This window comes from Gastrolobium bilobum, unplaced genomic scaffold, assembly GCF_033153095.1.
Source record: "Gastrolobium bilobum isolate Gb01-03AN ecotype WA unplaced genomic scaffold, APGP_CSIRO_Gbil_v1 utg762, whole genome shotgun sequence".
Classification (NCBI taxonomy): Eukaryota; Viridiplantae; Streptophyta; class Magnoliopsida; order Fabales; family Fabaceae; genus Gastrolobium; species Gastrolobium bilobum.
Genome location: NW_026899802.1, coordinates 417,293 through 439,928, shown reverse-complemented (window position 1 = coordinate 439,928; position 22,636 = coordinate 417,293). Strand labels below are relative to the sequence as shown.

Genomic DNA, 22,636 nt, shown 5'->3' with positions numbered 1-22,636 from the left:
GCTAAGTAAGCTATATTCATTGTGCGCCAATGGAAATTGGGTACATACTGAGAAAGGAACTTCTGTAAAGAAGGGATTTCAGACAGCTTAGCCATTGGGGGAAGGTAGATGTCATGGCAAAAACGCTACTAGTCACCTTAGGAATAATAGGCCAACTCGTCCATTTTAAGGTTCTGAACTAAGTACCTGTTGGAGTCAAGGGAGCCATAGGAATATGGAAACTTGTGAACCATCTAGACCATGAGCTGAGGAATCAGAGTTGGCAGGCAAAGAAACTGGGACAAAGCCAAAAGGTGCTAAGTCTTGAGCAGAGAAAACAGCCCCTTTAAGAGTGAAGCAGTGAATCCGTTCCTTCTGTTAAACGGTTTTAACCAACACCCTGTTGTCTCTTGATTATAGTTATTTCTGTTTTAGTAGTTTTATTTTATTTTATTTAGTACTTATAAAAACTCCAATGATTGTTATCTCACCTTCTTCTAAACAGGAAGGATCACATACATAACGCAGCGAGCAACTCTTTGCCATCAAATTGAACCTACTATTCCTGAGGAACATTGTCAAGACAGTATGGAACGTTTGACCCGACAGTTCATTTACTAACTTTTCTTCTCATTTCTACTCTTTATAAATAGTGATAAAATAATAATTAGCACTCTATCCTCGTGGGAACGATAATTTGGGCATTAATACTCCCTTTATTACTTGATGCGTGCACTTGCGCACTTGGGTTGGAACTAAGGGATGAATCTGTGTTCTGCAAGAACAGAGGAACTTCCCCTATCAGAACTTATATTTTTCCACCATCAGCAAACCACCCAACAAGTTTTTGGCGCCGTTGCCGGGGATAGAAACACTAACTGTTGTTCTTATCATTGTTTTCTAACACATATACTGTATATCTGACTTTACTTTTATATTTTCTTTCTCTTTATCACTGAATCTGCTGTGTATATATATACCCTGTGCTATTGGTTTATGAGTGAAGAGTTTGAAACAGACTCTAACCACTTCATTGAAGTACCTGAGTTTCTCTTTGATCCTGAGCCAGAACGTACACTCCATAGGAGAAGAAGGAACCTCAGGGAAGGATTTCCTGAAAACATGGTTGATCACAATAATAACAATGAAGAGTTTCCCCCTGAACAGAACTTCAGAACTTTGGCTGCTCCTTTCAGGAACAGACCAGATAGGGGAGTAATCCTTCCCCCTGTAGCACCAAATTTTGAACTAAAACCTATCATGTTCCACATGATTAGGGAAGCAGGGGTCTTCAATGGACTCCCTGCAGAAGATCCTTACACACACCTCACAACATTCCAAGATATTTGTGATAATTTTAAAGCTGAGGGTATAACAGAGGAGAGCATGAGAATGAGGTTATTCCCTCACTCCTTGGGCTTAAAAGCTAAAACATGGATGAAAACTCTCACCCCTGGATCAATCCACACATGGGAAGAACTCTCTAACAAGTTCATAGAGAGGTTCCTCTCAATGTCTCGACAAGCTGATGTTAGAGCTGAAATCTCTAACTTCAGAATGTTTTATGGAGAAAATCTCTATGAAGCATGGGAGAGATACAAGGATATCATAAGAAAATGTCCAAACCATGGGGTAGAGAGTTGGGGAGTGTTACAATCTTTCTATAAAGGACTTGACCATACTTCTCAATCTCACCTAGATTTTGCTGCAGGAGGATATTTCTTTACAGGAACACTTGAATCAAGATACGAAATCATAGAAGGGACTGCTGAAAGATGTCTTCAATGGCCAATAGACAGAGTGAGCCCAATGAGGAAGCCAGGCATGCTAGAACTGGATAAACAAACAGCCATGGAAGCCCAGCTGGCATCACTCATGAATGAAGTGAAGAACCTGAGAGCTGACTAAGCAGCACCAAGGATGGAAGTCTTACAACTCACAACAACTGAAACAGAACCATGCTCAGCCTGTGGTGACCTTCATGACTCAACAGACTGCCCATCCACTACATTGGTGTGTTATGCAGAAAATCTTGGCAATAAGAACTTCACCAGAGACAATCAATAAGCAGGACGAAATACACATTCAAGCCCTGGAGGAACTATCATTAAGGATCAGAACCACAACACCCAATGGAGGCTACCAATTAACCAGAGACCATTCAACAACAATCAGCAGTAGTATCAGCAAGGTAGCAGCAGTGGAACGTTTGAACAAAGAAGAAACAACTACGTTCCTTTCCACAGAGATGACCAACGCATCAACACCTTGGAAAATTATGTCAAGGAATATGTCACCAGGAATGATGCAGTGGTCAGGAACATTGAGTCCCATCTGGGGCAGATTGCTGCCAACCTTCAAACCAGAACACCAGGATCACTACCAGGGTACACTGAGGTCCCCTCAACCATTTCTGAAACCCCTTGAGAGGTAAGTACCATGTCTAGCTAAAGACATTAAACTAAGCGCTGACTGTAAGGCAACCCAGTAGATACATTTGCTCTCTGACAAAGAGCAAAGTTTTTGGGGTGGTTATCCATAATCACATAGCTCCCAAAAAGGAGGGAACATCTGATGTTCCTCTCCAAAAAGTCCAACTAAAGTACGTTCCGTTCCAGGAACGTAGTTTTGGGGTGGTCCCTAACCACACCTCCACAATGAAAAGGAGAAACCCTCCTATTTATCTTAGCTTAGTTGTTAATTTAGTTTATTTTCGTTCCCTTGTGATTAATCTTTTTGAAATAGAAAAGACTTTTTTGATCAAACTATTTGGTACATGCATGCATTTCAGTTATAGTATTAAGACTGCCCAATTCTTTTGGATTAACTAACATACATGAAACACAAAGTCACTGACTAATCATGCTTGTTCTTTCTCTGAGTACTTGAAAATAGAAACAGTGCAGGGAATTTAATCCTCAGATTTTTTAAAGAAGCTGATCTGTGTGAACTCAAACTGGTAAGGAACGGAAAAAGGCCAAACACCTACTACTGAGAGCGTTCCTGATGTGTAACCACAATGAAACTTCTCAGCTTGCCTTAATGCTGTAAGTACTGTTGAAGACAGATGAATTCTTCTGTCAAGGATCAAAACAGAATCACACACTCACCTCACCTCCGTCATACACCATCTGGTCAATCAGAAAGAACAAGGAACATACTCAACAATGAACAAAAAAGGACAGAAGAAAAACAAAGAAAAAGGGGAAAAGTCATTCAAAAGAATTCAAGAAAAACCAGAAAAACCTTCCTCCAAAGGGGGAAAAAGGTTCAAGAAAAGGTGTTCCCTCAAAACAGAAAAAGTCCAAGTTCAAAGGCACAAAAGCTAAACGTTCCTTGATCCCACATATCAGACCACCACTTCTTCCACATTTCCATACACTTACCCATCAAAGAATCCTTAGACAGCTGTACTTCATAGGAACGCAGCAGAAAGGCAAGTTCTGAAGAATCATATCCAGGAATGGACAGAGCAAACACCAACCCATGAGTGACAGTGAGACAAAAGATCAGCAACCTTCTATTATCTGGGGACAGAATCCTCTTACTGTTTACTATGGAGAGTAGTTCATTTTTTGAAAAGTTCATGGTTGCTCACTGGTTCAAGTTCCTTTCTGCTATGCTATTCTTTTAAATTGGGCAGACCAATACAATATTTCTAAGTTGTTTGAGGACAACCAACAGTTTAGTTTTGGGGTGTTTGATGGGACGTAAATTCGTTCCCATCTAAACCCATTTTGATGGAAAAATACCATACGTTCCCTCATCTAATGAGCAACTTCAGCATGCAAATCACTTGTTTTACACATTTGTGACAAAAACACAGTGGGGGAACGGATGGTAACGTATTCCTTTAAAATATATTAAAAGGGGAACGGACTGAGACGCATTTAATGCACCTGCTCCATTCATTTAATGCTTCTGTACACTTTGCAGGTAACATAGAGTTAAAGACTTCTAAAAAGCAAGGCGGTGCACCAACTGAGCAGCTGGAAACGTGAAGAGCAGAGAATCAAGAGTTCTCATTGGCTGAAAATAGAAGCAAAACATGGGAAGGTCTGCAAACAACGGCTAATCATCACCAAATCCTGTTCCATTCAACAATTCATGCAAGCTTCACACTCTGCTGCCACAGTCCCGTCCCCTCATTCAGACAGCTTAGCCATTGGGGGAAGGTAGATGTCATGGCAAAAACGCTACTGGTCACCTTAAGAATAAGGGGCCAACTCGTCCATTTTAAGGTTCTGAACTAAGTACCTGTTGGAGTCAAGGAAGGCATAGGAATATGGAAACTTGTAAGCCATCTAGACCATGAGCTGAGGAATCAGAGTTGACAGGCAAAGAAACTGGGACAAAGCCAAAAGGTGCTAAGTCTTGAGCAGAGAAAACAGCCCCTTTAAAAGTGAAGCAGTGAATCTGTTCCTTCTGTTAAACTGTTTTAACCACCACCCTGTTGTCTCTTGATTATAGTTATTTCTGTTTTAGTAGTTTTATTTTATTTTATTTAGTACTTATAAAAACTCCAATGATTGTTATCTCACCTTTTTCTAAACAGGAAGGATCACATACATAACGCAGCGAGCAACTGTTTGCCATCAGATTGAACCTACTGTTCTTGAGGAACGTTGTCAAGACAGTATGGAACGTTTGACCCAACAGTTCATTTACTAACTTTTCTTCTCATTTTCACTCTTTGTAAACAGTGATAAAACAATAATTAGCACTTTATCCTCGTAGGAACGATAATTTGGGCATTAATACTCCCTTTATTACTTGATGCGTGCACTTGCGCACTTGGGTTGGAACTAAGGGACGAATCTGTGTTCTGCAAGAACAGAGGAACGTCCCCTATCAGAACTTATATTTTTCCACCATCAGCAAACCACCCAACAATAAGCAAAGTTCAACTGAAGGTTGGTAATTGTATTTAGAATCAGCATATGGTATTCAAATAAGAAAGAATCAGCATATTTGTGGATGCCTATAAAAGAGACATCGCAAAGGGTAGCTCAAACAATAATAATGTATAACTGAAGATGTGAGATGTGTGAACAGAGTAGGGATATGTGTGTGTAGCTGATAGATTTAACTCTTTATTTATATGTGAGTCATCTGTATGTAGGGGTGAAATTGGGCCGCTGGTTGGGCCATACTCCATAGGGGTATTCTCTTCTACTATTAAACCCGAGCCGGCCTACAGGGTCCTACGGCTCGGCCTACGTTAGGCCAGAACTAACCTATTATATTTTGTAAAATAGGCCGAACTTGGACATTGAAAAACTTGTTTAATAAAAAGGTCGTAGGCTCACTTTCACAAGGCCTGACCTATAAGCCTACATGCTGGCTATATTGTACTATTTATTTTAAATAAAATAAAATAGAATAAGTATGCCTTGAGAAAAACAACAAAAGATATAAATTTAATCAATTGCAATCATTTATAACTTAATTATATTCGATTATATTTTAATAGAAATCTGATTTTATTTCTTATGTGGGAGGAACCAAGATCTCAGCATGTTAGATTGTGTATATGAATATATTAAAAAGGTTTTCGGGAGAGGTTATACTTACTACAAGCATCATGATGTGTTTGTTGGATTCATGTAGTTATTTTAATTTACATAGTAAGGATTTGTTATTTGGATCTGATAAAATATATGTTATTTAGTTTGAGCATTTTGCTTTTGAGAATGACTTAAATGCAGATTATATGAGTTTTGTTGTTATTCATGATCCAGTTTGGACGTTGAAATTATGATTTTTGGTTTAGTAACAAAATTTGAGTATTTTGTAAAGTTGATTCATGATTCTGCTTGGAAGTTAAAAATTAACAGGCTAACGAGCTAGGTTAGGCTATTTGTTTTTTATAAACGGGTCAAGCCAGGCTAATAGTTAGACTCGTACCAAGCTTGCGCCAGACCAAATTAAAAAATTTTAAGGTAGGCTTGGGTTTTTCGGGACAAAGCTTGGCCTAACCCAGCTCACTTTTACCCCTATCTGTAGGTGTAGATTAATAGAACTTTGGGAGAGAAGATAAGTAGTTTTATCTCTATCTTTTAGGCATAGGATATATGATTCTATCTTATCTCCTTAGTTAAACACTTATCACGTGCAATTTTGTTAACGGTTATGGTCTTATCGGATAAGTCGTGTTATGGATATGAATATCATATCCCAACTATCCAATTAAGAATCTACTAAGAGATAGAGTCATAAAGATCTCAACAACTCTGAACAGCCAAAGGGCACAAGATGAGGATCACATCCCAATAGAAAGGGAGTTGAATCCTATTGCAATTGGGGGAGCTCAAAAGGCCCAAGCCTAGGAAGGTAACCCTTATAAATAAGAGCTTAAGGACCCCAGGTAAGGACTTGGAACCTATTTACGAATACTGCTCACACTGTGCACATACCCACCCCCTTGGCTATTAGCCTATTGCTTGTGCGCAGTAATTGGGACCTCGGCTATAAGCCTAGTATACATCTAATATACACTATCTCTGAGCGCATACCATACGGTATAACAATACGGTCTATCCAGGACCTAACATTGGCGCCATATGTGGGGAACGATAAATTTTGACTCCCTTTCCACGATGACGAACACTCGTTCGACGTCTGGCACTGTCCCACCGTTGCAGCACTTGTCTGTGTTGGAACACCTCCAATCAACAGCTACGACTCCCGTGCTGGTGGATGTCCAGGTCGGATAGGTCGGAACTCAGATACCGCCCTTGAGGAACCCAGCCAACACGGCCGTGGAGACAGTGCGTCCATCTCCAGGAAATAACCAGTCAGAGGATGTCACCACGAGGGCCATGAATGCAATCCTCCAAAGAATGCAGGAGATGGAAAACATATTTCTGGCCCAGCAAGCGGTGAACGCCCAGAGGATGGAAGCACTGGAGGCCGAGCTACAAAATCAAAACCTTGGAGGCCGAGCTGAAGGATTGGGCTGAGGCAGAGGAGCAAGCCAGGTAGCTGGGTCGCAGCACCAGAACGCGGCCATAGCGGATGGGAATGCGCAGAATATGCAGAAACCTAACCTCGGCAACAACCAGAACGACAACCAAGATGATAACTATCTACATGATGAGGAGGCTAATGATATCCCATTCACTGAGAGGCTCATGAACTTAGCTATTCCGCCGAGATTCAAGGGTACCAGGATACCCCCGTACGACGGAAGTCAAGACCCAGAAGCCCTTTTGGAGGCTTTCAAGACCGAGATGTTGTTCAACGGGATCACTGGACCCATTAAGGCAAGGATTTTCGCAACGACTCTGACATGTCAGGCGATGGCTTGGATAACCAGGCTACCCAGGAACTCGATCGACTCATTCGAGGATCTAGCCCGGACTTTCCGACTAAACTTTGCAACAAGCAAGGTGCACCCAATGCCAGCCTATGCTTTGGGAAGAATCCGGCAAAAGGAGAATGAAACGCTGAGGAAATACCTCGATAGGTTTAAAGATGTCGCCCTTAAGGTTCAGGGTTTAACCGAGGCAGTACACCTCCACCTGATCATATCGGGATTGGATGGCGACTCTCCACTCGCGAAGTCCATCTATAAGAACCCGGTTAATGATTTGGAAGAGTTCCAACGAAGGTCGGATAAATACATTGACGTGGAAGACATGCAAAAAGTCTATATGGAATCCCGTGGACGAAGTCCGACACGTCGGAGCCCGAGTAAGAAAAACAACAAAGATCGAAACCAGAGGGGATCGAAGAAAGCAAAAGACTCTCGTGATAAGAGGTCGGAAGATCAGTCTCCGAGGAGGAAATATGATGATTATACACCTTTGAACATGTCCAGAGCCAGGATATAGAAAGAGGTGGCTCAGACCGAAATGCGCAATGTCGAGAGACCTCGACCCCTCAAAGTCAAGAGTGGATTGGACAGGAACAAATATTGTGCCCTCCATGACCAGAATAGTCACATCACTGATGACTGTTGGGACCCCCAAGATGCCATCGAAAAGAACATCAGAGAAGGGAAGCTAAAACAGTACATCATCCGAACTCAGGGCAAGAAGAATAATAAACGAAGGCAGAGAAGCCAGAGCCGAAGCCGAAGCCCAAAGAGAGAGGATAGAAAGGATCAAAGACCAGACCGCCCTGCCAAAGGCAAAGACGACGCTTTCCCAGAAGTCGAATTTGAATGCAATGTGATAAGCGGAGCTCTGGGCGGGGGAGGAGACACGGCCAATGCAAGAAGAAAATACTTGAAGGAGGTCATGCCAGTAAGAGACAGGCCGACCTTCAAAGGGAAAACCAGTAGTCTTTCCCCCCCCCCCAAGACTATTTTTCACTCAGGAAGAACTAGCGATGGTTGTACCCGGACATATCGACGGATTGGTAATCACCGGGGTGCTAGTTAACTGTCGGGTTAAGAGGTTCTTTATTGATCTTGGAAGCTCGACAGATATAATTCTCTGGGATGCTTTCCAGAGGATGAACCTGGACGAGAAGGACTTGAAACCATGCGTCACCGAGTTGGTCGGTTTCAACGGAGCATCGTCCCCTCCAAAAGGTTACATTGATTTGAAGTTGACCTTAGGCACGAAGGACTCGTTCCGAGCTAGAAGGGTTCGCTTCATCGTAGTGGACACCTCGTCTTCCTACAATGTGATCATTGGCAGGCCTACAATCTATGAATGGGATATGCTGATATCCACTAAGCATCAAGCACCCAAAATGTCAGGGCTGAATAACGAGATTGTTACAATAAGAGGCGATCAGGTAGAATCACGGAAGTGCTACTATAAGACCTTGCGAGTCCATCATGGAGGTCCGTCATCTCCCCCTCGGCTTAAAGATGGAGGAGCTAAGGGCCAGTTGTTAAAGGCATGCGAAAACGAGGTAAACGTGATTGAACTCGACATGAGGGAAGAACTCCAAGCACCTCGCCCAGAACCCCAAGGGGAATTAGAAGATGTCAGTGTTGGAGAAGAAGGGAAATGACGCACCAAGGTCGGAAAGGCCCTAAGGGACGAGACCAAAACCGAGCTAGTGACCTTTCTGAGTCAGAACTCGGATGTGTTCGCATGGAAAGCCTTGGAAATTTCGGGAATAGACCCAACTTTCTGCTGTCACAAGCTTTCCATGTACCCCGGATCAAAGCCGATATCCCAGAAGAAAAGGAAAATAGGTCCTGACCGACGTCAGGCCCTGAACGAACACGTTGACGAAATGCTAGGGGCCGGTTTCATCAAAGAAATCCAGTACACCACCTGGTTATCTAACGTCGTGATGGTGAAAAAAACCAAGTGGGAAATGAAGAATCTGCGTTGACTACACTGACCTTAATAAGGTCTGCCCCAAAGACTCATACCCAATGCCAAACATTGACCAGCTTGTGGACAACTCTGCGTGTTTTGAACTCTTGTCTTTTATGGACGCATATTCCGGAAACAATCAAATCCCACTACATCCTGATGGCCATGAGAAGACCGCCTTCATCACAGAAAAAGGAAATTTCTGTTACAACAACATGCCCTTTGGCCTCAAGAATGCCGAGGCGACTTATCAAAGGTTGATGAACCGTGTTTTCCACGACCAAATTGGGAGGAATCTAGAGGTTTACATTGATGACATAATCGTCAAGTCGGCGCACATAGACACGCATGTAGCTGACCTAAGGGAAACCTTCGAGCAATTAAGAGCTCGGAAGATCAGATTAAACCCGGCCAAATGTGCTTTTGGGGTGCCAACGGGAAAATTCATGGGTTTCATGCTCACCAATAGGGGGATTGAAGTGAACCCCGACAAGTGCAAAGCCGTACTCGAAATGAAGCAGCCAGAAAGCAAGAAAGAAATTCAACAGCTCACAGGGCGTCTTACGGCTTTAACTAGGTTCCTGCCCAAGTCGGCAGAAAAGGCCTTGCCTCTCTTCAAGCTCTTAAAAAAGGAGGCGTATTTCGAATGGGGAGACGACTGCAAAAGGGCATTCGAAGAGATAAAGAATTGCCTAGCTACCCCACCAGTGCTATCAAAACCAGAGCCTAGAGAAACGCTAATTCTATATCTTTCTATAGGAGAAGAGGCCATTAGTGCCGCCTTGGTAAGGGAAACTGACAAAGGGCAGCAACTAATATACTTCACAGACGTACATTGTAAGGGCCCGAGCTCCGTTATCAGAAGCTCGAAAAGGTGGCATTCGCCCTGCTTATCACGGCCAGGAGGCTCCGACTTTATTTCCCAGGTCACCGAGTCATTGTGCGTACAACCAGCCCATCAGGCAAGTACTTCACAAGCTGGACCTAGCGGGAAGGATGATCAACTGGGCCGTCGAGCTCTCCGAGTTCGATATATCATATGAACCTCGGCAGGCAATTAAGTCACAAGCATTGGCCGACTTCATCCTGGAGCTAACCCCATCCAATGAAAAGGGAAAGAGGAATGAAGATCTCTGGACAATATACGTCGACGGATCCTCGAACTCTAAGGGGAGCGGAGCCAGGGTGATCGTTGAAAGCCCGGAAGGAGTGTCCATTGAACACTTCACCTGGCATTTCCGACCTCAAACAACCAAGTTGAATATGAGGCGTTCATTGCCGGGATCGTGCAAGCAAAAGAGCACGGAGCAAGGAAGATAAAAATCATGAGTGACTCACAATATTTACCTCACAGGTTGAGGGAAAATATCAAGCCAAGGGTCCCCTCATGATGAAGTACCTCCAACAGGTCAAGGAGCTATTAGCCGAGTTTGACGAGGTTGTGATCCAGGACATACCTCGGAACGAGAATAATAGGGCCGACATCCTATCTAAACTCGCCAGCTCGAAAGGCTCAGGAAACCATCGCACTGTAATACAACAGAGCATCTTGGAACCAACCTGCATCATGGTGATAACCGAGACTGAGGATTGGAGGAGGCCAATTGTGGCCTACCTGGAAAAAGGAGTTCTCCCAGATGAAACATAAGAGGCCAGAAAACTCATGAGGAACTCGGCCTGCTTCACCATAGTAGAAGGGAAACTCTACAAAAAGGGCTTCTACACACCCATGGTAAAGTGCTTAAGTAAGAATGAAGTTGAGTATGTGCTGGCCGAGATCCATGAGGGCATAAATGGACATCACATGGGAGGAAAGACCTTAGCCAGAAAGGCACTAAGGACAGGATACTACTGGCCAACTATGGAGGCAGATGCGAAGGAGCATGTCAAAAGGTGCGAACAGTGTCAGAAGCATGCACTAATCCTTCATGCACCCCCTGAAGAGCTGCAAACTATCACGGCACCATGGCCGTTCTTCAAAGGGGGACTGGACCTATTGGGACCATTTACCGCGGCTGAAGGACAACTCAAGTGGTTGAATATGGCTGTTGACTACTTCACCAAGTGGATCGAGGCTGAACCCCTCACCACCATTACCTCGGCAAGGATACAGAGGTTCTTCGAAAGAAACTTGATTAGCCAATTTGGACTTCCCGCCGAGATCATCACAGATAATGGGACACAGTTCACTGATGAAAAGTTCCAAGAGCTAATGACCGACTTCAAAATCACACATCGGTTTGCATCAGTTGAACACCCTCAGACTAACGGACAAGCTGAGTCTGCCAACAAAGTGATCATCAAAGAGTCCTCCTCCATCCGTGCCAGCATGGCCCTCACAGTAGAGGTCAAACCCGAGCCACCAATGAGTCCCAGAGGAGGCTTTAAGACGGCCCTAAGGCGGTCAGAGACCCCCGTTCTCCACAACTCCCCAGGCTCAAGGCTGATCAAATTCCCTTGAGGAGCGGCGGGGGGAGCTGGAAGCGGCGAAGAGGGAGGAGTTTGCACATCAACCATAACCACCCCATCGTTGGACGAGCTCCTGCCGAGTATGGAGTCTATTCGCCTTTTCTTTGAAGCCTCCGACTCAAGGGGAGCAACTTCTTTCGACTTCCCTTTTCCGGTCTTCTTAGGCAGAAACTTCTTGTATTTAGCGGAGGTCATGCTGACTGCAAAAGAAGAGCAAAATCAGAATGCAGATTATAAATCTATAAGACAGGTTAAACCACACAAAAAAACAAAAAAAACTACATACCGAGCTCATAAATGGCATCCTCCCCAAACTTATCTACAATCCAACTTAAGTCAATAACGCCGAATTCATCGGCATATTCAATAAGAACTCAGACTGCCAGAATTTTTGAGCTAGAAAGAGCAGCTAAGGGGGTATCATAGTCCTTCGGACGCCTCCGGTAATGTTGCTGCGTCCAGTATAATTCAAATCGAGATGATATGCCACCATCATCCAACCACTTGTCGGCAAACCAGGGGAGGGACTCAGAACGAGATACCACTTTAAAGTAGGCATCCTTGAAGCCTTTGAAAGACTGGGAATAAGAAATAAAAATCCCCCTTCCCGGAGTACCTCGTAAGGTAACCCACCCTCTCTTCTCCTTAGCCTCGGGACCAGTCCGAGAAGTATACACATCGAAGAAGAGAGCAATGGTGCAGGGCAGGAACAGATAGGCACACACCTGCTCAAAACCCCGAATAAAAGCCCACGAATTCGGGTGAAGTTGCGAGGGTGCGACCCTAAGACGTCGGAGCACGGACGTTTGAAAGTCCGTGAAAGGAAGCCGAATCCCCAACTTGGTAATGAGATCTCTGTAGAAATAGAAGAAATTGGGCTCGTCCAATATAGGACCTGAGCACACTGGGAAGTCGCCGGGTGGAAGAAGATCAACCCCACCGGGATCTCCCGCTGGGAGTTGGGCCACCTCGGCAGAAGACATCGTGGACCGTTTTTGGAGAATCTCGAGAAGGACCCAATCTTGAGCATTGGACTCGTCCATAACTATATCCCTGGAATATGAACGACAAGGGTCAGTACACATATCAACCAAATCTGACCTCGAACTACCCAGGTCGGACGGCAACGAAGACGGACTCCAAGAAAATGGAATGGAGCTATCTGAACTACTGACGAGGTCAACGAACGGTACCCGACTCGATGCATAATCATCCAGGCAAGAAGGAATGACTGATTCAGGAAAACCTAGCTCGGATGAGGAAAGACTGGAAGAGCTATCACTCAAACCGAGAGGAGCAATCCGATCCAGAACGGACCTCGGACCCGGAGTTACCTGGGAGGACGGCAAAATATAAGACAAAGGGACAGGGTCGGGAAAAGAGCTCGACCCAGGAATCGAAGAACTCTCTAAGGGAGGGTTGGTTGGGCTAAAATTAAGCTGACTCTGACGACCTCCTCCTCTCCGACCTCTCCCTCTCTTGCCAACGCCACCCTGGGATCTCTGACGACCTCCCCTATGACCACAAAGAAGCTGTTGAAGTTTCTCCTCCTCAGTGTATTCTTTACCAAAGAGCCAGTACTGGACCGACCTAGGTAATTGCCTCAATACCTCCTCACTTACCTCATCACCTCGGCCGGAAGCCGGGCCAGAAGAGGAACCTGGGGCACTCATCAGGAACCCCCACAAAAGATAAAAACAGGGAACCCCCTAAATGAAAAGGACAGAAAGAACGCGAGTTCAATACAAAGTAAAACACTACACTCTAGAATCTCCAAAGTATACAGCCAAACAAAAAGCAAAGCATGCACCAGGCAAATACTCGAGACGATGGAGTAAGTGAAGAAAATAAAGGAAGGACTAAAGGAATACCTAAACAAAGAGTGAATGAAGCAACTGTGAATCGATTAAAGACAGTGCAAACTCAAGAAAAGCCTTCCCAAAACAGCAGCAAGTGTAGAGAAAAAACGCTCGCAGCAAAACTCAGAAGAAAGTAAAAGTCCAACACCAGTTTTCAAACTGGTATTTAAAGGACAAAGAGCATGAGGCGCGAAGACGAAGGGGTTTCCTAAATGGTTAAGTGATGAGGGGCAAAAAGGGGACTTCACCCTGGATACATTAAATGCACACAATCATAACCTATGAAAAGCTCAGTACGGCGCGCCCTGCACGATGCACGAACCCCCAATAAGGGGAAGGCACGTGGAAACTTACAACTGTCACAGCAGGCGTGAAACGAAAGGTCAGAGAAATAAAATAAGATCAAATGTCGACCTCTAAGCTCCGATGTCGTCTCAAATATAGCAGATCAGGCATAAGCTCGACCGTAAGGTCATAAATGAAGGTTGTAACATGGCCAAGACCCTCAACTCGGCCCTACACGATGAAGTCAAAGCTCGGACCAAACAATGCTTGAAGGTAGCAAACGAGCTCCGGAAAATTCCGACACACATAAGCACGATTTCACATACAAACTCCAGGGAAGATTAAGAAGCGTCACGCGAACGATCTCGGCAAAAGTAGTCCTAAGCTAGAGAAGGGACGTAAAAATATCAAAAACTCAACCCTGAGACCAATGACCTCGGACAAACCAGATCCGAGGTGATGCAGCAGCACCTCGGCATTCCGAGCCTCGGAATACCGAGCTGGGGGGCAACTGTTATGGATATGAATATCATATCCCAACTACCCAATTAAGAATCTACTAAGAGATAGTCATAAAGATCTTAACAACTCTGAACAGCCAAAGGGCAAATGATGAAGATCACATCCCAACAGAAAGGGAGTTGAATCTTACTGCAATTGGGGGAGCTCAAAAGGCCCAAGCCTAGGAAGGTAATCCTTATAAATAAGAGCTTAAGAACCCTAGGTAAGGACTTGGAACCAATTTACGAATACTGCCCACACTGTGCACACACCCACCCCCTTGGCTATTAGCCTATTGCTTGTGCGCAGTGATTGGGACCTCGGCTATAAGCCTAGTATACATCTGATATACACTATCTCTGAGCGCATACCATACGATATATCAATACGGTCTATCCATGACCTAACAGATCGATAACAAAATTTATATATTTTTTCCATTGAATGAGCCTCTCTTCATGTGTAAAGGAGAATTCAAAAAGTAAATATTCAGTATTTGTTTAGAATCATATAAAAAGTGAAATTAATAGATAGAGATAGGTTATATTTATAAATTTTTATTTATAAATTACATTATATATTATGAATAGTGCATATTCAAACAATATGTATTATTTATAAAATATAATGTAATTATAAAATTTGAATATGCACTATTCATAATATATAATGTAATTATAAAATTTTTTATAAATACAACACTGCTTCGATGGATGGAGTAAATAAATGTTAATAGAATAAGTTTAGATTTGAATTTGGATAACAGTAATGTCATCTGTACATACGTAAGATGTAACAGTACTTCGCAACAACCTTTTGTTAGGATATATTTGTTATTCAATATTTCACTCTCATCTCATATAGCTTATGTCTATATTTGGACGTGCTCATTATAATACAAATCAAGCTTTTCATGCACGATGCATCCAAGTTATTATGATATCATAGGTGACATGATTGTGGCTCTAATTTTATTAATAAAAAAATTAAATATTATAAAATTTATTAACACAAATAAATTAGATCTAATGTATTGTCCATCTTTTAAGCTCAATAAAAAGAAACATAAAATCATTAATATAATTTAAGCAAACAACTTAAATATGTAGGTTGAATGTATAAAAAAAAATGGGTTGAAGTGTTTGTTTCCTAAATATATATGTAATTTTAGCGGATAACAAGAATTTAGATCCTATCTAATTTGCTTTTGGGATACTGTAATGATTGAATGAATGAAATTATTCCGAGGAGAGCCTTATGGCTTCTTCCTTCCTTCCTTTGCTGAGCTTGATTCCTCAAAGTCCCACCAAGAAGCTGCGACGTAGTCGGTTTGGATAACATTGTCGAGATGTCGGTTCTGGATGTCGCTATTTTTCTCTCTCCTCTCCTCCTTTATCAAATAAAAATCCCACTTTGGTTTCATTTACCGGACATTCCCTTGAGTTATCTTTAAAATAAAAAATAAAATAAAAAAACAACAACACAACTTAGCCAGATGTTTAGGCATGACTAGGAAGATTAATTAATATTTAACAGAAAAAAAATTAATAATTATTAATTAATCAATAATAAAGAAACATCGATGAGTGAGACCACGTAGCTGTAACGGTGAAGGCAGTACCAACCAACTAACGTCGTTACTCATCCTCACTTTAAAAGTAATCCATGCCCTGGCTACACCCGTTACTCCAAAGCTCCCTCAAAGCTTTCTCAATTTGCCACGTGTCATTCAAGACAAAACGGCACCGCTTCAAGCTAATGATTTTATTGCTAATGCTTGATTAAATCACCAAGCAAGAAAAACGAAACGGATTAAAGAAAAAAAAACGCTTCAAATTACACGCTCTCATCATCGAATGCGCTTCTCTTCTCGAGTGCTCTGCTTCGGGTATCCCATCATCATCGTCGTCATTATCTTCATTCCTTAATCGATTCTCACATTACAGGCGTGTGGTGAGGGTGCCCTAAGCGATTCCGCGGAACGTTATTCACGAATCATGATTAACCATTCATAAAAAAAAGAAGCTTTTTTCCTTCAGTTACCGGTGGTTGCAGATTTTTGCGCCGCCGACCAATTTAGGGCTTTTTTTCCGATGACGTATTACGAGGATGATGGCGGTGGTCGGAGAGGGGAGGTGGTCCCGGTCCTCACCCTCACAATCCAAGCTGACGATAACAATGGGGACTATGTCAAATTGATGCCTCACCCCGACGAGGATTCTCCGCCAGCTGCAGCGGCGGAGCCTTCTTCTCCGGCGAGAGGAGCCGCTGTGTGGTATTGGGTTAAATTGGTGCTGTTGTTTTTATGCCTGGCTTTCTTGGCTGTGGTGGTGCTCAAGTGGGTCGGACCCTATTTCATAGACAAGGTTTGTACTTTTTCCCCCACTGGCTATTATTGGATTTGGAATTTGCTTTGTGTTTTGGGGTTTGTTTTTCCCTCGTAAAGTTTTGATTTCGAGAATGAAAATGATGCTTCGCTTTTGCAGATACCATTGCGGTTTAGGATTATTGAAATGTTCGCTCTTGATGGTGCAGAATAATGTATTTTTTGTTCTTTTTTGTTGCCTCTAACATGAAACATAAATAAAAATGCTTGCTTGCAGAAAGCAATTCATTGTACTCAACAAATTTAATGTATTGATTATTTTCCCCTTTTTACTTGAGTTGTGAGTTATGATTTTCAGTCAATATCTCATGGATACCACCATAATTATTATTTTCAGGAGGTTATTCCAATAATAAATTGGGAGACAAAGACTTTCAGCACTCCAGTGCTAACTGTTTTGATGTTTGCTTCTATAGCACTATTCCCAACCCTACTTTTGCCATCTACACCCTCTATGTGGGTGGCTGGAATGACATTTGGTTATGGCTTTGGGTTCTTGCTAATAATATCTGCAGCAGCTGTCGGTGTATCACTCCCCTTTATCATCGGCTCAATCTTCCATCATAAAATTGAAGTACGTCCCTTGTCTTCAATCTGAATTGGTTTTTAGTTTCTGTATGTGTTTGCCTCACCTCTCCTAATCAGGATACAACGTTTCGTGTGTCTATGCAGGGGTGGTTAGAGAAGTATCCAAAGAAAGCTTCTATTCTAAGATCTGCCGGTGTAGGAAACTGGTTTCATCAGTTTCGGACAGTTGCCTTAATCAGGATTTCTCCATTCCCTTACATAATCTACAACTATTGTGCTGTGGCCACAAATGTTAAGTATGGGCCTTACATAATTGGATCCTTGGTAGGAATGGTGCCGGAAATATTTGTTGCAATCTATACGTAGGGTTTCTTTCTCTCTCTAATTCAATATTTTTTGTTCTACTAGGATTTTGTATGTGTGTAACCTGGCTACTTATATACTTAGGTGGATTATTTCTCTAATATATAATTCTTGCAATTGAGATTTGTTATGTACACCTAAAATTATCGGGTGAGGTGACCACATTCTACTCACTTTTGGATGTCCATGCAATACTCTAGTAATAGGTTGCGCAATTTACTTGAATAACTCTGGACCAGCTTGAGTATGTTAAGTAGAATATGATAAGTTCAAGAAAAGACAATTATTTTCTCTATGCCTTCGTATGTGGTAATAATTGCTTCAGTCAGATGTTATGGTTTTAAAGTTTTAATATCTGATATAATTGAGAGTCCTGCAAACTCTCCATCTTGCTTTACCATGCTTCAATGTTTCCTTTGTTGCTATATGTTGCTTTCATGATTATTTATCATAAAATAGATCTAGAAATGATTTGGTGAATTGATGAATCTTTAATATATTGGTAAAAGCAAGATAAACCTTCAAAATTTATTTCCATATTTTTGAGATGGGAGATTGCTCGTCTTTGGCTTTTTGGTTTGTGGTTGTATTTAAAATACAATTCCTTTATGTATGCTTCTGACCAAACTCAAGGGTTTGTTTATGGTCATCGAAGTTAGTCGACTTTACATTTCTTCTTTGACACAAGTGCAATTTTTAGTGTGTGACCATCTTCATATCATGTTCTCACATTTTGATCCTCCTTGAATTTGACCGTGTGGAATATATTAGGCTGCAGATTTGGCAATTTATTTATAAAGTAGATTATTGTTTTTCTTGGAACAGTTGAGCATTTAGTTCACTTGTTTTTATTTCCATTTAGATCTTAATTAGGAATGATATCTATATGTGGCTTTGTATTACCAACTGTTCTATTACTTTATAAGGAGGAAAGAGATTGATCTGTTTCCACGCGTGGCATGTGTAGCTTCTTAAATAAATCAGTATACTTCCTGTTGTCCACAAATTGTTAAGTTTGCCTATTATAATGATTGGACTAACTCAAAAGTGCCTGAATGCTCACTCCCACCCTATTCCACTAGCCAAAAATCAAAGACAAGATTCTATTTGGCTGTTTTCCCTCCTTAATACTATCTATCACCATTTTGTCTCCTATGCTATAGTTTCAATGTTGCCCTTGACTTGAGAAAGAGCAAACATTACCGCAATAACATGAATTCAGCATGTTGAGTTGTTATGAATGTTATTGAGATTATTTTTATTTTTATTTTTGTCTTCATATTTTGGAAAGGGTTAAGGGAAACAAATGTAAGTACAGGATCATAGATTGTTTGATTCTCACTAGCCATATACTTATGTTCTAGCCAATGTGGGTTGATTAAACTGATAGGTTCAAACACTGCTGACAAAATGGTCTGGGTTTGATTCTTGCTGGACTTTTTTTCATTAGTGATCATCTGTGAGTACCATTGTAAGCCCTCATTAAGCTTTTAGCATGCTCTGACCTTGAAATAGAGCAATATCCCTTCCTCCTAAACTTTTTGAAAATCCATCTTTACTTTGTCAGCATTAAAATGTTTCTGTCAATTTAATGTTCGACCTATTTTTCTTCCCCTTTAGTTCCCCCTCTTAAGTCTTTTCTGAAAATTTACCTTTCAATACTGTGGTTTAATCTATTTCCAGCGGAAGCATTCTATCTAGTAAGAATGATGACTTTGCCATTAGATAAATGCTTTTATATTTTGTAATCTTTGCATTTGAAATGTATCCAATGTCGGTTTGGTTATAAAGATAGAAACTAATGATGCAAAATATTTGTACCCTCTTGAACTCATTGTCTCCTTGGCTATTGCTGCAGGGGAATTTTGATACGGACATTGGCTGATGCTTCACATGAAAAGCACTCTCTATCTGCTCCGCAAATTATTCTCAATGTTCTTGGATTCTGCTTAACTGTGGCTACAACCATCGTTATCACAGTATATGCTAAGAGACGGCTCAAGGAGTTACAGAGTGAGGACGAGCAATTGTTGCAATAGTCCAGTACCATTTCATAGTGGCAAGTGAAACTCATTGCGCTGCTGGAAGAGGTTTTATTTATCAAGTAACTTCATCCATGGGAAGGGTTGACCGTCAAATGTATTATAATTGGTGAGAAAGGTTGACCAAGGATATCGGAGGTGTAGAATATTTTCAGGTGCTCTGAATTACATACTACTCCCAGCTAAAATAGAACAGAACTCACTCAATTAACTGCTGTATCTATAAGTTTTCGAGAAAATGGATGTAATTGTGTAAACCTAGTTAGGTGAGTGAGTGTGTTTCTATTTTAATTGGGTGTAGCATGTACTCATGACTGAAAATATTCTCCCTACAAAGCTAACATGGCTGACATCTATTTATGGTCAGCATTTTCATTTTGTTCCTTTTATGGATTACAAGATTGTTTTCCTTTTTAGTGCTTCTATCTCATTATTATTGTAAATGATGGAATTTCCGATTTATAGGATTGATTTCAAGGCAAGATTCCTTTGTGTAAATCAAATGCATCAATGTTTGTTGACTTGCCGTAGACTTTCATGTCACTGCAATTAATTTTTTAACAAGCCATAGTAATTATAGTTTGTCTACATTAATTTATGTGTTTGTCGATTTAGTATTTTTATGATGGAAATCGTAAGAGCAGCTAATGTAAGAAAGGATCCTAATAACCAGCGAGTAATTCATCTCTTCAATATGAGTTCAAAACTAGGGCAGGCATAAACAAATGCTTATTGCATGTAATAAAGGAGTGCCGATATGTATTTCAATTGCAATAAATTTAATAAAGCATGTTCTGTGAACAATGCAGATATGTATGAACAAAGTAAGAATATACCAGTTCAGTATTTGTGGATAACCTATAAGATCAAGTGATTCTCAACAATGAATGATCCATAAGGAGTGATCCTAGTATGTTACTATATTTCAAATGGATTCAATCAGTGGATGACGACCTACTTTGGCTGAAACCTCGGCCACAAATAAGTTTCAATTATGTTACTATCTGGCGTATACGGCCACGATAGTAGTAGCTTTGCACGCTAAAGTTGCTGAAATTGAATATAGAGAGGCATAAATACTTTGATGTATTTTGTAGCCAGACTGTTTCGGCTACCCTATAAGCCTACAAACCATCTTGTAATCTATTTATTCGGAGAAAAAGGTACGTTATTAAATGTTGTATAAGTTTTATTATATTTTTTTAGAAAAGAATTTTTTTTTACTCATATCCAGTCATTTTAGTGTTGTTAAATGAGAAACATGAGTGTGGGACTTTGTCCTTGCGCTAAACTATTCTATATATAACACTTTCAACAAGTGTGATACAGTAAGGTGTTACACATTACTTGACAACGAATCTTTGATAGGCCGTGGATCAATTGGTACAGTCTACAGAAATGATTTTGAACGTGGGATCTCAATTGCAGTGAAGAAAATTGAGACTTTGAAAAAGATCAGAAATCAGGTAGAGTTTGAGCTTGAAATTGGGCAAATTGGCAAACCTTTTCCACCCTAATTTAGTTGCTTTCAAGGTTACTATTGGTCCTCCACAAATCAGATTATTCTATCAGGGTTTGTCCCAGATGGGAATCTTTATGATAATCTAAATAGGGAATTGTATTGGTCAGCAAGGTTTCAAATTGCACTAGGAACAGCTGAAGCCCTTACCCAACTTCACCATGACTGTCCTCCTCCCATTCTTCATTTCAACATTAAATCCACTAACATAATCTTTAGATGACAAACATGAAGCTAAGTTGTCTGACTATGGGTTAAGAAAATTACTTCCCATTTTGGACAGTTACGGTCTGAGCAAGTTCCACAATGCTGTGGGTACCTTGCTGAGGCTGAGTGAGAAGTGCTGCTATGTTTATGGTTTAGGGGTAATTCTTTTGGAGCTGGGTTATGGGGAGGAAGCCCTTAGGAAGTACAACAACAAAAGAGGTGGTGGTTTTGTGTGAACATGTGAGGGGGTTATTGGAGAATGGCTCAGCCTCAGATTGCTTAACAAGAAGTTTGGTAGGCTTTGCTGAGAACAAAGTAATTCAGGTTGAGATTGTGGATCATTTGTACCTCGGAGGATCCTTCAAGGAGACCAAGCATGGTTGAGGTTGCCCAGGTCTTTGGATCCATCAGAAATGGACTGGAATCACATTGACAAGCAATAGCTTCTGCGTGCACATCATCAAAATTAACTGCTAATTTATTAAATTCTTAATGGAAAGAGGTTTGAATTGACTGAATATTTCCGGGTTTAGGATGTTAAAGTTAAACATTCAAAAGACGAAAAAAACAAAAGTAAAATCCATTTGATTTTTTATTACCATTATCGTAAAATAAAGTGTAATATTTTCAATGAAGACCTTTGCTTATACCATTTCACCACGTGTTTTCACTTTTCAGGGGAACCACAAACTGCCTAGAATTTGCTCCAATTTATTATGTTTTGGTTACCCTAACATAATAAAAAATTTAAAAAAAAAATTAAAAAATTGTAGTTTAAATAAAAAAAATACGAATTTAAAACGATATGTAAAAAAAGGAGGGAACTTACTTACTGCTAATAAAGTTTATCATTTCTTATTACCAAAAATCTTAACGGTTAATTTTCACTCAGACACTTATTAATTTATTATTAATTACTAATAAATTATAATCGTTAGATTGACAGAAATCAACGATCAAAATTTGATGATAAAAAATGATAAATTTAATTATTGATAAATATATCTTGCCCTATGTAAAATATCTACTAACTAATGCAATCAGGTGCATCATTTTAGGCACAACTTGTCACATGGCACTAAAGATTGTTATTTGTGTAATATAAAGGTGCTCTTAATGTCACTTCACAAACTAAGATGAATTATGTCCAAACTAACGCATAACTAGTTGCAGGTCAATTTGGCGTTACTCACCAAAGATTGTTACATAGCCGG

At 41.0% G+C, this 22,636-nt stretch overlaps 2 protein-coding genes, 1 non-coding gene and 1 pseudogene across 3 annotated transcripts; 3 read left to right on the top strand and 1 right to left on the bottom strand.

The window, feature by feature from the left end:
• Positions 1-1,506: 1,506 nt before the first annotated feature.
• On the bottom strand, positions 1,507-1,613 carry LOC133293695 (small nucleolar RNA R71). The gene has a single exon (XR_009749086.1). It is a non-coding gene; the product is annotated as a small nucleolar RNA R71 (small nucleolar RNA).
• A 5,400-nt stretch (positions 1,614-7,013) lies between these two features.
• Positions 7,014-7,814, top strand: LOC133293644 (uncharacterized). The gene has a single exon (XM_061492233.1). The coding sequence runs from the start codon at positions 7,014-7,016 to the stop codon at positions 7,812-7,814; it is 801 nt and encodes a 266-aa protein (XP_061348217.1).
• Positions 7,815-16,201: 8,387 nt separating this feature from the next.
• LOC133293681 (uncharacterized) lies at positions 16,202-20,218 on the top strand. The gene is made up of 4 exons (XM_061492282.1): positions 16,202-16,743; positions 17,101-17,337; positions 17,436-17,653; positions 19,513-20,218. The coding sequence occupies exons 1-4, from the start codon at positions 16,471-16,473 to the stop codon at positions 19,691-19,693; spliced, it is 909 nt and encodes a 302-aa protein (XP_061348266.1). The 5' UTR covers positions 16,202-16,470; the 3' UTR covers positions 19,694-20,218.
• A 235-nt stretch (positions 20,219-20,453) lies between these two features.
• On the top strand, positions 20,454-21,806 carry LOC133293643 (probable LRR receptor-like serine/threonine-protein kinase At1g12460; annotated as a pseudogene).
• Positions 21,807-22,636: the final 830 nt, after the last annotated feature.